Source organism: Anser brachyrhynchus (genome assembly GCF_964034855.1).
Source record: "Anser brachyrhynchus genome assembly, chromosome: 4".
NCBI lineage: Eukaryota > Metazoa > Chordata > Aves > Anseriformes > Anatidae > Anser > Anser brachyrhynchus.
This window is the reverse complement of record NC_137698.1, coordinates 257,405-271,749: the sequence shown is the minus strand read 5'-3', so window position 1 is coordinate 271,749 and position 14,345 is coordinate 257,405. Positions and strand designations below refer to the sequence as shown.

Sequence of the window (14,345 nt, the reverse complement as noted above, 5' to 3'; positions counted from 1 at the left end):
TGCACCAGGGGAGGTTTAGGTTGGATGTTAGGAAGAACTTCTTTACTGAAAGGGTTGTTAGGCATTGGAATGGGCTGCCCAGGGAAGTGGTTGGGTCACCATCCCTGGAGGTCTTTAAGAGACGTTTAGATGTTGAGCTTAGTGATATGGTTTAGTGGAGGACTTGTTAGTGTTAGGTCAGAGGTTGGACTCGGTGATCTTGGAGGTCTCTTCCAACCTAGATAATTCTGTGATTCTGTGATTCTGTACCCTTGTTTTCAGCACCTTTAGTGAAAAATACTGCAAGAAGAGTATCATTGCAGTTCTGTTTTGTTTAGCCTGAGAGGCAAACAGCAGTAAAAGTTGTTAAACATCTGTATGACTAAAACCCTGTCAATCAATCTAAGAAGTAAAACTAAATGCCTTTCATGTTTTCTTTGTTGTTATTTGTTACTGACTGTATTTTTTGTTGTTGTTACTTGTGCTCCTATCCTTTGCCACTCCCATCCTCACCCCCAATCTGCATAGGTATTTTCAGGGAGTTTGGTGGTGCGAGATGTGTGCACAACATTGTGAAGTATCCCCAATGCCGACAGCACGCACTGATGATCATTCAGCAGTTGGTGTTATCGCCTAGTGGAGAAGATGATATGGGCACTTTGTTGGGACTGATGCACTCTGCTCCACCTACGGAACTGCAGCTGAAAACAGACATCTTAAGGGTAAATGAAGTATTGCTTAGGACTTTTACTCCTAAGCCACTAATTCACTTCTTTTTAAAAAGAATACACTGAGAAGGGATTTAATTGGACGGATGGATGGTTGAATGGATGGTATTGAGCTACTGAAGTTATGGGGTTGAAATTAGTACATTTGATGCATTTTTTTGGTTTCCATCCATCCATTGCAGTTTTCAGAATCACAGAGATTAAAGATAGTGAATGAATTTATGATTTTAGTACTAATCACTTGTAATCAGCCTTAGGAAATGGGGTTCTCCGGTTATGATGATCTTCCCTGGCAGGGTATTATTCAGTTAAATACATAGAGAATACATGGGGAAAAAAGCAAGCATGTAATACACAAGTGTTTTTTCAGCACTAGCTTGTGTTTTCTTGAGGCAGACCTGCTTTTTTATACCACAGTGCTTTAGTTCTAAATGTTTAATGAGTCAATATAAATGTTAATCATAGTAACCGCAGCAGAAGATAATTCTATATGGGGGAACGGGGGACAAAAACAAAACTAGCAAAACACTTGCTTTTAAGCAAAACAGTGGAAACATTGGAAAGGAAGACTGGGAGTGGAGGAAGGGAAGACTGTTCTTTCTTACGCTTTATTTTTTTGGTTGCTAATGTAGACCCACAATTTCTTCTCAAAATAACTAATGCTATTTTTAAAATTAACATGATATTATGGTATGAGGGTAGAAAAACTATGGCAAGTAGTAATAGGTAAATGAGTTTTACTGGAGAGAACTCACACATTTAGGTTCATCTCTGTTATAAGGAGCTGCAATATTTCTCTAGCTGGTGAGCAGCCTAATGTTATTCTAAAAGAGAAAAAGGAAAGGTAATAAACCGAGTCATTTTACATGTTTTGTATATCAGTGTCTTCACTAACTTTTAAGTGTGTCTCATTCATGATACTTAAGGGCAGAGAAAAATTACTGCAGTTCCCAGTGGATTTAAGGTAGTATGTCAAGGTTCCTGACTCTTTGTCTGACCTGTTGTTGTTTTTGCCTTTCCGTCTGTCCTGTGTTCAGAAGCTTTGGTGATGGAACTGACAGCTCAGAAGGGTGCAGTGATATGTCCCTAACTATTATCCAGGTTTGGCAGGGAAAATGAGATAATGCTCTCAAAGGAGTGAAAAACAGTCTGTTTCACTACTCCTCAGAACAGCCAGATTCTGAAGAAATACACACTGGGTCGTGGAAGACTTATTTTATTTTTTTTCTAGCCTAGTTTCTTGTACCAGTGATGGTTTTCTACTGTCTGTGATCATTTATAGAAAGGATTTTTTTTGGTATTCATTATTCACGTGTGGGTCGAACTTTCCATGACAACTGGCTTGTTTCGGTTGGGCGGGATTTGTACCTGCCTCCATTCACCCTGGTTTCACAGAGATATTTATATTATTCTGTGATACTTTTATTATTATTATTCTACATTCACTCATACTGTGGCCTTGTGTTCATTCAGCCAGTAACATTTTCTACATATTTGTTTCCCTCTCAGGTTATTTTTGATTGACTGCTCTTTTAAAGCTATGTTTCATTCAACTCAAAGATTTATGGGTTTCATTGTAGAGAAAGGCTAAAACTAAGAATTTTTGTGCTTTTTTTTTTTTTTTGCTAAATCTTTGCTGTTGTGTTATGTTTGACTGCCTGTAGTACCTAGTCCAGGTGCTTATACTTTATATATTTTTACAACCTATGTTAGTGTTCTCCAAGGTTTTAAGTGGTTTGATTTCTCGTAGCTACAGGCAGTATTTTTCCCGCTCTTGTTTCAAATTGTTTGTGAAGTATAATGGCGGAGCAGATGCCTCTCTAACAGCTGTATTCTCTTAGTGGTAAGGCAGAGAATTACTTGGCGATTTTGGGTCCATTATAGGTGTAGTCAAGCCGTTTTTGTTGGCCGGATCATTTACATCCTTAGTATCTAATTTCTAAATTAGGGCTAGTGCTTTGCTTCTTCCTCCAATCTCTGTCTTTTTGTTTTGTAACCTCTTGATGACATGGACTCTTACAAAGATCTCTGGAGACTTGATGCATTACCAAATTCTGACAAATACTAACAATTTTGCTTGTATCTCAAAATAAAACATTCCTGTCTTTTTTTCACGCTATTAGTAATGCTGCAGGTTTTTTTTTTTCTTCTTTGTTTTGATGGTTTGTTTTGTCCATAGGCCCTACTCTCCGTGCTAAGAGAGAGCCACCGCACAAGAACTGTTTTTAGAAAAGTTGGTGGATTTGTGTATGTCACGTCTCTGCTTGTTGCTATGGAAAAATCTTTGTGCTCACCGCCGAAGAATGGCTGGGAGAAAGTAAACCAGAATCAAGTGTTTGAACTGCTCCACACTGTGTTCTGCACATTGACTGCAGCAATGCGCTATGAGCCAGCCAACTCTCATTTCTTCAAAACAGAGATCCAGTATGAAAAACTGGCAGATGCTGTTCGCTTGCTTGGCTGCTTCTCAGACTCAAGAAAAATAAGTCCATTGAATGTCTTTCCTTCAAATACACAACTATTTCAAAGACTATTGGAGGATGACCTAATATCCCTGGATTCTGTCTCACCTATGTTAAGACACTGCAGCAAACTTTTTATTTACCTCTACAAGGTAGCAACAGATTCTTTTGACAGGTATGACCTTTGCTGTTTTTTCCCTGGTATTCCCCTAAATAGTTTCCTTCAAATGTCTTCGTTGCAAGCTTTTATATACCCGTCTTAATCTATTTCTTTGTTCCTTTACTCCAGTGAGAGGAATAAGTGTCTGCATCTGACCAAATATTGACTTAGCTTGCTGGTGTTCTCAAGGGTATGCAATATTCCCTCTGATGTTGAATGTTTCTGTTATGGTAGCAATTAAAATATAGATGTCAGTTTGTGATTATATTTGCTGAGTTTAAGCAGCCTGTTGGTTGATAGGCAGACTACTTGGTTGCTTTGTCATATAGAATGACTGGAACTTTATGCATTTATTAAGTCAAATGAAAAATAGGTTGTTGAACATGACACCTTAACTTATTGTTTGCTTTGATATATGGGACTGGAAAATAAGTCACTGGATAATATGATGAATTTACTTTGTTTTAGATGGATAGGTATGTTCTACAAAGCTCTACCTAACCTGAAATTGTTTTAAAAATGTAATGGGAGACAGTCCTAGAGTTAAGCAGGTAGAATTTAGTGACACCTGACATAAGGAATGAAAAGTAATGCATGTCTTTTAGGTTGATTCAAAAATTACAACAAAGTGTATTGAAGCATGTGTTTAAGATTTGCTTGTCTGAAGATAATTCTCACTTAAGATACAAGGTACTAAGAAGTAAAATACAGACATAGGCTTTATACGTGGGGCCTTGTAGGTTCTGCACCCCAGCTAATTAATGAACATAACTATTTTCTCGAAGATGTGCCATTGCATTTAGAATCAAACCAAAAGGATCTGATTTTCCAAGCATGGCAGGTGTGAATGTGTATGGTGAAATTCTAGTAGATCTGCAGGTTGGTCAGGCTTTCTTCAGGTAGGTGACTAGTAACATACCAAAATCATGATTTTGTTTATGAAAAATTTGTTTCCAAAGTATCAAATCATCTCTTGTAGTTTAAAAAACACAAACAAAACAGTGACAAAAACAAAACAAAGAAACCACCAACCAAATAAATAAATGAATTTCTTATTCTCATTTTGAAAGATCATTAAAACATTCAGTTTGAGGGAGGAAAATGTGTATTAAGAATGTGTTGCACATGCTTTAGTAAATTGTAATACTGGCTAACAGTAGAGTATGAGGATTCAATGGGGTAAGTAAATCCCATAGTGCTTGGGCATAAGCTACATCATTAATTTCCTTTTTTACTTTTGCTGTCATCTTCAGTGACTGCTTTTTCCCTTCTTCAATTTTCTGATGCTCAGTTCTTGTGAAGTTCTTGTTGATCTTATCTCTTAACCACATTGATCATACTTGCTCAGGCTTTACTTTTCCTTCATTTCTGCTGTCTGATGTAAAAATGTTCTGTTCTGCTAGCGTGATCGTGTTGATAAACTCTGCGAATACTGACCAAGTGCTGCAGGGTCATGCCATGCAGCAAGGATATGCTTTGCATGTCCGCGTGTTCACCTGGTGCATGTCGCTCAGTAGTGTCCTCTGTCGTCCGTATTGTTTCTGAAGAACAGATCCTAGAAAAGACTTCATTGGTGATGGTTGTGGAAAGCTAACAAGCTTTTGGCCTCTGGTTTCTTCTCTAACCTCTCTGTCCTACCCCTGTCCGTTTTGTCTGTAGTCGTGCAGAACAGATCCCTCCTTGCCTGACAAATGAGACTTCTCTCCCCTCTCCCTGGGGTACGCCAGCTTTGTCCAGGAAAAGGTACCGAACCTTTTAAGATCAGTTGATCTCAGTTCTGGTTTCTCACTGTTGTTTCTTCATTTTCGTTTTTCCCTGAAGTGGCTATTATTTATGAGGTATGTGTTTTCGCTTTTATATTTACTGGGTAAAATAAACATAAAGGTATGTTTCATAGCAAATTGTAGGTAGTGATGCCAATACATGACATCCAAGTATCTCCATACACTTGAATCGCTTGGAGTTAAGCTCCTGTTTGAAAACGAACAAGGTCTGCATAAGAAGTGGTCTAAGGGAGGTATGAATGACGCTATCAGGAGCAGCTCGAAGACGTTCAGACAAGGCTAGTCGATCAAGTAATAGAGCGGGATTTCTTTTCCCCTAACTAATTTTTTTCAGGAAGAGGTACTTTCAGTCAGAAGGTTGATGGCTTGTTAGGGTGGTCATTCATAACAGTCAGATGGGCTTTTTACCTTGTCTAGTGCTTCCTTTCCCTCCCTAGAGGGGTGATATGAGTAATGTATAAGCATGGGTAAATGAATTTTTTGCAGTTGGTGCTGACACATTGGTGGATAACATTTGATCAACAGGTTGGCAGAATTTTGAGAGTTTTTTTCTCTGCCTAGGGAAATGCTTTTGAATTGTTTTCCCTGTTTTTATGCAAGTACTTCTTATATGGAAAACTACATAGGGAAGTTAGTGTATTTTAAAATGCCGTGCAAAACATGCACTTAATAATGTTTGCTTTTAGGTTATACCTTTTGGCTATATTGCGCCCAGAAAAACAAATTGTCTGGTTGTGATGGGTATCCCCTTTCCAATTCATTGTATGCAGTGTTGAAAGGCAGGCAGTTTGAGGTGAGGACCATCTGCTTTTTTGTGAATCATAGTGAGTATCGACTTGGAGTTTTATTCGATCTCCCTGTACTGCTGTATTATAGTTTCCAAGTGTATTTAATGAGGTTGATGTGATAGTGATGGTTAGGACATGTACAAGTAAAATTTATGCTTAAAAGTAGATGGAAGTTTGTTCTTACAGAGCATCTTGGAGTGGGATTTCATTAGACTGAAGAGCTTTGCTAAATACAAGCAGGTTTTTGAATTGTATCCTGTGAATTGTGTGTTGAGGCTCTCAAGGTGATGTTGTAAAGAGGCAACAGTTTTCTTGTTCAGATGTGAGTGGGAAGATTTTTTGCTCAAATACTGCTGCTAGGATGCATGAAGAAAATGGCCCATATTTCCATCTCGGCATTAAGAAAGTGAAAAGGGTTAAGATGCTTTCTGTGAGTGATAGTAGTGACAAGTTGTTCTGCTCTTCTTAATCACATTTAAGTTTCAAAGGGAAAACCAAGACTACTGCTACCTACCTGGTATTTCAAGCACTAAGTCTGCTAGAGAAGTTTGAAATATCAGTGGAAGAGAGTTTGTGGAAATACTTGGGAAAATTGATTTGGACAGATATATTTTTTTTTCTTAAACCTGTTATACTATTCCGTGTGCGATGCAAGTGTTAGCTAAAGGAGTTAAGCATCAGAAATTTCATCTTGAAAAATGCGCTTTGTAACAAGTGCTCTTGGGTTGTTCCAGATGGCAAATTTCTGTAGAGCTGTCAATAATCTTTATGACGGAGATGCTTTTGTTGAAACTCTCTTCATCCAGCCCATTTTCTGGACAGTAGAGGAAGATTGTGCTGTGTTAACTAACATCCCATCTTAAGCTAAGCTAACCAGTGCTTCTGGCTTTAAATCCACATGGTATTGCTGTTTCTTGTTGGTTTGTGTGGTCAAGAAGCAGCCATCAAAATGTTTAGGACAGAACTGTACTCGCAGCCGTCCCCACACCCATTGTGTCCTGTTTTTGTCAGGGATAAAAAAAAAAGAAAAGGGTTTCCTGTTGGGAAGTGCCTGATGGCTGGGCACAGTCTGAGTGTTGTTTCTGCTGAAGTTACGTCTCCGTCACTGAGAGCAGGAGGGACAAAATGGTTCTCTTGGCTGATGTGATAGACAGGAGACCCTTTTTTAGCTGGATTCACTTTCTGAAAACATGGCAAGCAGTACTTGATTCTCAATTAAACTGTTGCATAAGATGTATGTTTTCCTTCTTAGAAATAAGTATATATGATAAATACTTGGTCTATATATACAATAAAGATTGATATAAAATGAGATTGTTATAACAGTTGTTGGAAGGCTAAAAACACATGGGCTGCTGGCAGGATTGTGCACCAAGACAAACTTGGTTCCTGTAGGTTAGTTTGAGGCTGCATACAATTGTTTGCTGGTGTCTTTTATAAGTATTTGTTAAAGAAAACGGGGATTACTGTGTTGCAAGCTGAATCCCTTCCAGAGAACAGGAAGGGTGGTAGCTTCTGCGTGCTGCCACTGCAACTAGGATGGAAACAAGGAAGAGATTAGGCAACTTTTATGTTCTTTAGGCTGCATAGCACCTAGGGAACAGATGACTCTGGAGGGCACTTGATCACAGTAAATTGAGAGTCCTCCGGCTTGTCTTTGGGGAAACACATCCGATGGGTTTGAGAAGAAGAAAGTGCTTGGGATGTTGACCTGAGGGAAGGGGAAGGAGAGGAATAATGTCTGCGTACCAGTCTAACTTCACAGCAGCTGTTGAAGAATAAAATAAAATGCAAAGCTCGTAATACATGGGGGTTGTAATGGTGATTTGTTTTTCTGTCCTGCAGGCACGCGTATCATTCTGTTTCAACGCCACCTGTTTGCCCTCAGAAAAACATACCTGATGTGAAACTCCAGACAGGTTCCACGTCTGTGCAAAGCTCTGACGTAGTTGTTATCCACCCTGGTGCTATGCTTGCAATGCTGGATCTCCTGGCCTCTGTTGGATCAACTACACACCCAGAGGTAGGGAAAAAATCTGCTGTCTTCAGCTTTGAGAGCGACTAGGTTAAAGGATGGCTACAGAAAGTAGAAAAGAGGTGGTGTAAACTTAATTCATGCCAAGAAGCTAATACGTTTCACAGAATTATCAGTTATGTAGTTGATTATATAGGAAGAGGTCTGATACAAATCATTTTCTTGTGTTAGCTTGGATTCGCTTATTTCTTTCAAATGCCTGGCAAAGATGTATAAGTTCAAAAATATTGTCTGAAATGGCTGTCAGATATGCTTCCAAGCATTGTGATGAGTTCTTGTTCGGCCTAATGTGTAGTACACGGAGGACATGGGGTTGGACATTATAGCTCGGTACAAACGATCTGTTTGAAATAGCTGGAATAAGTTCTGTCTCTGAATGGTACTACCTGCTTTGTACAATTCCCAATCCCAAACCCCTACTGGTGGTTTGTATGTGAGGGATTTGTTGCAAGTTTTTAGCAGAAAACTTACTTTAATGTTTTATATTTGAGATGACTTCCCTGAAGAACACTTTAAAAAAAAAAAAAGAAAAACCTCAAAAAGTTTACAAGAATTTGCAAGGCCTTTTATGTTGTCCTCTCCTGGTGATGAGCATGGAGATTTTGTGTATTCAGGGTTTTAATTTGGCTGTTATGTTGCGTGTACCTTGTTTTTTAGAGATGATAATGCTGAGAGGTTAGTAGAAATAGCTTCTCTGTTAGAAAAATAATTGAGTGCGCTTTAAGCAGAGTTTCTAAACTGACTCTCTTCTCTTGGGGAAAGTAGAGGTTAGAGTAACCATCAGTAGCCTTTTTTTTTTTTCTTCACAAGGTCCGTGGTGGTCCTTCATATCACTGATTTTTTTTCTCTTCAAAAAAAGAAAGTGATGGAAGGGTTCATCGCTCCTGCAAGATGCACGTGCATCTAAGGACAGGATGTTTTGTGTATCAATTGCTTAAGGGTAGTTTTGCTTTAATTATGATGCATAAGGGCTTCCTTCTATTTGTCTTTTCTTTTTGTGTCCTCTCAACTTGCTATGCTTTTTCCTTTTTTTCAGCATGCGCTGGACCTCCAGCTAGCAGTGGCCAATATCCTGCAATCTCTCGTGCATACAGAGCGAAACCAGCAAGTCATGTGCGAAGCCGGACTCCATGCACGACTTCTACAAAGATGCAGCGCCGCTCTGGCTGATGAGGACCATTTGCTGCATCCCCCGCTTCAGAGGATGTTTGAAAGACTGTCTTCCCAGGCCCTGCAGCCGATGGTGCTGAGGTCAGAAAGATGCCATTGAAGTCCCGCAGAGCTGAGCCCTTGTGCCTGCATTGTGGCTGGCTGGCTGTAAATAGCTTGGATTGTTAGAGAGCATAAACAGCCTTGTGTGGTAGTGATGGCACAGAATCCTGTTTTATATTTCCTTAAATACACTGTCTCGCTTCTGTTAATTGCCATGTAACCCTGGAGATGTTGGGCACCAGGGGAAGGGGGAGTGTAGTGGTGGGGAAATATGTTTATTTTTTTCCACAGAGGTTGCACTGAACTTCTGTAATTCTTTCCTTCCTGCAAATAACGAGTAGCTATCCAAAATGCAGTTCCTGGCCAGGTTGTTAGGAGGAGGAAACACGATGAATGTAAAACAACACTGCCATAGAAGGGAATTGATTCCTAGATTCTGTGCAGTGTTAAATATCTCAGATAACAAAAGTTCCAGGCTGGGTGTTTGATTTGGCCCTTTACTTTGTGTGAAGGGAACGTAGGATTGCTATAGAAGAAATGTCTGGAAAAATCAAGCCTTTGTAGCAAGAGTTGGGCTTTTTGCCCTCCTCTTCAACTTTGGTAGCGCCGTCTGGCCTTACTTGGGACAAACTCTGTTGTGAAGTAACATTTTCCGAGAACAGACAAAGGATAAGTAAAAGAAGTGGCTTTAGGTTAATAATTTGCATAAATTGTAATGACGCGTAGTGATGCATACCTTTGAAAAGTTCATCTTTTAAAAAATTTATAAACATTTTAAAAACATCTTGGATGTTTTTACATCTGTGCTGCTTCTAGAGAGGCACATTTGAAAAGTTTGTCGTGAGCATATTTGGAACGCTTTGATAAGTACACATGCAGCATTATGATACTTTGAATTGCTTGCTGGATCTCAACTGGCATAAGGAAGGATTTAATTTTATAATCTCCTGGGGGCTGCTAAGTGGCTGACTTATAGCCAGAACAACTTGTCTGTTCCCTTTAGTGGCATCTCGTGGCACTGGAAATCATTCTGCAGTGAGCATGCGTGTTGTTAGTCTCATCGCAGGGACTTCATCTTCCCCAAACCATAGATATGGGTAATACAGATAACTGTAGACACAGACATTAGAGACATACATAAACGCAGATGTTGGTAGCTGTGAAACTATCCTCTACCTAAAACAGGACAGATGGGTTAACCAATGCACAGGTCTCTTTCTCACGTCAGCCTGTGGCCTGTCCTTATAGGTGAGCTCAGCTTGCTGGGTGTGCAACAGGGAGCATCCTGATGCTCACCCCTAGGAATGCGGTAGCCTTATTGCCAAGAAATTGGGTGCTTTGTTCAACTATTGAAATAATGGCAATGAAATAATCATTGAAATAAGGGCAACTTATTATTAAGGGCAACTAGTATGTCTTCAAAATATGAATTGTTCCAAATGGATCAAGTGTGTTTCTTGGAATTTTCATTACTTTATTCAGCTTCTTGATTAAAAATCTATTTAATACAAGTAATTGTCATCTTCTTGTTTGAGTGGCATTTTATTTGGTTTGGTGCCATTCTGCGTTAAAATCTTTACAATACAATTTGTAATTTTTTTAATCCTCTTTCCTAGGGAATTTTTATGCTTGGGAAATCCTTTAAATTGCGGCGCTTGGGACAAAAAGCTGTTGAAGCAGTACCGAGTGCACAAACCAAGCTCACTGAGTTTTGAACCGGAAATGAGAAGTAAGTGCTGAAGTACTAGAAATTTGTGTAATCATCAATCATATCCCTCAATTGCATACTTATATAAAAAAAGAAAAAGAAGAAAAAAAGCATAGATAAACATGCAGAAGGACCTCACTTTGTCCCAGCCTTGTGTGAATGTGAAATCAACAGGACAGTTAGATTAGAATTAAACATGGAGGGACCATGGTAATTTATTTCATACACATCCAGTGAGGTAATGATAATTTCTGATTTTACGAATGTTAACTATTAAATATGAAGCACTTGTTTACTGGGAAGGTGATGGAGTTCTGGTACAAGCTGTTAGGTTGCCCAGAGAGGTTGTGGAGTTCCCCTGCTTCCAGATACTCAAAAGCTGCCTGGATGTGCTCCTGGGCTAAGTACGCGAGGTGGCCCTGCTTGAGCAGATTCTGTGATTCCATGATAGTAGATTGCTTTTAGGTCTTTAGTAAATGCTGAGATCGTAGTTATTTAACAGTAAAACGAAAAAATATTCTCAGATGCTTTTATGTGCCCATCATTTCATGACATCTGTGTAGACTCTCTCACAGGTACAGCAAAGTGGCAGATAAAGTAACTGAAACTGCTACATGCAAGCGCAACTGTGGTGATTTTAGCTAGGCTCTAGAACTTGGGTCATCATTAGCGTCACTAGTAATGAGAAAGAAATAGAGAGAGTTTAAAACTAACCCAACAAAAAAAGCATGGCAGAATCTCAATTTCATAATTATTTCTCAAAAAGAGGTAGAAGTTGGATTGGGGGCATCCACTCTGAATTATTTAAAATTCAGCAATTTCCTTTTTTAACCGTTCAATATTTTTTCATAACAGATATTTACGTTTTCCCTCATTGCTCGTTTTCAATATGCTTACTTTCCTAACATATTAAAATTTAGATCTTTAATATTATGTGGTAACCATGTTACATTTTAAGTGAGTGGTAAAGTTAAGGTTTTAATGAAAAAGAACAGTCACACCATCCTTGGGGAAAAAAAAAAAAAAGAATTAAAAAAATCAGCTTTGGTTTTAGTCACGTTTAGTCATGGGTGCTTAATGCCTTCTTTGTGGTGCTTAATGCCTTCTTTGCCTCAGTCTTTAGCAGCAAGACCAGTTGTTCTCTAGATACCCAGCCCCCTGAGCTGGTGGAAGGGGATGGGGAGTAGAATGTGGCCCTCATAATCCACGAGGAAATGGTTGGCGACCTGCTACAACACTTGGATGTACGCAAGTCGATGGGGCCCGATGGGATCCACCCGAGGGTACTGCGAGAACTGGCAGAAGAGCTGGCCAAGCCGCTTTCCATCATTTATCAGCAGTCCTGGCTATCAGGGGAGGTCCCAGTCGACTGGTGGCTAGCAAACGTGACACCCATCTACAAGAAGGGCCGGAGGGTGGACCCAGGAAACTATAGTCCTGTCAGTCTGACTTCGGTGCCAGGGAAGCTCATGGAGCAGATTATCTTGAGTGTCATCACGCGGCACTTGCAGGGCAACCAGGCGATCAGGCCCAGTCAGCATGGGTTTATGAAAGGCAGGTCCTGCTTGACGAACCTGATCCCCTTCTATGACAAAGTGACGCGCTTAGGGGACGAGGGAGAGGCTGTGGATGTGGTCTACCTTGACTTCAGTAAGGCTTTTGACACCGTTTCCCACAACGTTCTCCTCAAGAAACTGGCTGCTCGTGGCTTGGACTGGCATACGCTTCGTTGGGTTAAAAACTGGCTGGATGGCCAGGCCCAAAGAGTTGTGGTGAATGGAGTCAAATCCAGTTGGAGGCCGGTCACTAGTGGAGTCCCCCAGGGCTCAGTACTGGGGCCGGTCCTCTTCAATATCTTTATCGATGATCTGGATGAGGGGATCGAGTGCACCCTCAGTAAGTTTGCAGACGACAGACACCAAGTTAGGTGCACATGTTGATCTGCTCGAGGGCAGGAAGGCTCTGCAGGAGGATGTGGATAGGCTGGACCGATGGGCTGAGGCCAACTGTATGAAGTTCAACAAGGCCAAGTGCCGGGTCCTGCACCTGGGACGTAACAACCCCAAGCAGAGCTACAGGCTGGGAGATGAGTGGCTGGAAAGCTGCCTGGCAGAGAAGGACCTGGGAGTACTGGTTGATAGTCGGCTGAACATGAGCCAGCAGTGTGCTCAGGTGGCCAGGAAGGCCAACAGCATCCTGGCCTGTATAAGAAGCAGCATGGCCAGCAGGTCTAGGGAGGTGATTGTCCCCCTGTACTCGGCTCTGGTGAGGCCACACCTCGAGCACTGTGTTCAGTTTTGGGCCCCTCGCTACAAGAAGGACATGGAGGTGCTCGAGAGAGTCCAGAGAAGGGCAACGAAGCTGGTGAGGGGTCTGGAGAACAAGTCTTACGAGGAGCGGCTGAGGGAGCTGGGCTTGTTCAGCCTGGAGAAGAGGAGGCTCAGGGGAGACCTTATCGCTCTGTATAGGTACCTTAAAGGAGGCTGTAGCAAGGTGGGGGTTGGTCTGTTCTCCCACGTGCCTGGTGACAGGACGAGGGGGAATGGGCCAAAGTTGCACCAGGGGAGGTTTAGGTTGGATATTGGCAAAAACTTCTGTACTGAAAGGGTTGTTAGGCACTGGAATGGGCTGCCCAGGGAAGTGGTTGAGTCACCATCCCTGGAGGTCTTTAAGAGACGTTTAGATGTTGAACTTAGTGATATGGTTTAGTGAAGGACTTGTTAGTGTTAGGTCAGAGGTTGGACTAGGTGATCTTGGAGGTCTCTTCCAACCTAGATGATTCTGTGATTCTATGTAGTTAACTTTGAGAGAATGTATTAACAACGTATTTTGACAGGTTACTCCATAGGCATTGTTAGATCATAGATAGATGCATATACACTGTGAAAATGTTCATTATACCTTTGTGGGGTTTCCTGTCACTATCCGTCATATAGAATACTTCATACAGCAATGGTTCATCAGCTACAATTATCACACTAGAATAATTACATCTGTTTTCCAGATACTAAATGAATGAGCTTGGTAAACTGTCCTGAATGTCTGTAATGGGCTGTTTGAGTTGAATATCAGTGGATTCCTCTGGCCAGTCTGATCCCCTCTTTCACACTTGCTCTTCCCTCTTATTATCCATCTGTTGTAATGCTTGGGAGCAGCTACTCATGTAGTAAAGACACAGTGGGTGGTAGTACTAGGAGAATATTGCTAAGTCTCCAAAGCGCGTGATATTTATTTTTAGACATTGGCTTGTTGCATCATACGGCCAGTCATAAAGCATTGTTAAAACTATTTTAATTGAAAAGTTTGAATTATTTATAAGGAACTAGCATGTGTCCTGGATGGTGCTAAGCTAGAAGCATTCAATACCTTCCCTCCACTGTGTATACAACCCTGATACTTTTTTTTTCTATCTCTGAGGTAGAAAAATGTGACTGTATTCCCTCCAGTGTGTGATGTCATCAGGTTAGGTATGTTGGAAAAGAGACGAGT

The 14,345-nt window shown here is 40.7% G+C and overlaps 1 protein-coding gene across 18 annotated transcripts in view; it reads left to right on the top strand.

The window, feature by feature from the left end:
* The window catches only part of WDFY3 (WD repeat and FYVE domain containing 3), a 187,925-nt gene that overhangs the window by 102,152 nt on the left and 71,428 nt on the right, over nucleotides 1-14,345 (top strand). For 16 of the 18 annotated variants that reach the window (XM_080589096.1, XM_080589094.1, XM_080589095.1 and 13 more), the window contains 6 exons: nucleotides 508-701; nucleotides 2,887-3,344; nucleotides 4,989-5,072; nucleotides 7,747-7,924; nucleotides 8,973-9,187; nucleotides 10,765-10,877. In XM_080589096.1, coding sequence (XP_080445222.1) covers nucleotides 508-701; nucleotides 2,887-3,344; nucleotides 4,989-5,072; nucleotides 7,747-7,924; nucleotides 8,973-9,187; nucleotides 10,765-10,877 — 1,242 coding nt within the window. The remainder of the gene's footprint in view (nucleotides 1-507; nucleotides 702-2,886; nucleotides 3,345-4,988; nucleotides 5,073-7,746; nucleotides 7,925-8,972; nucleotides 9,188-10,764; nucleotides 10,878-14,345) is intronic. The other 2 variants (XM_080589088.1, XM_080589093.1) reach the window with 1 other exon arrangement.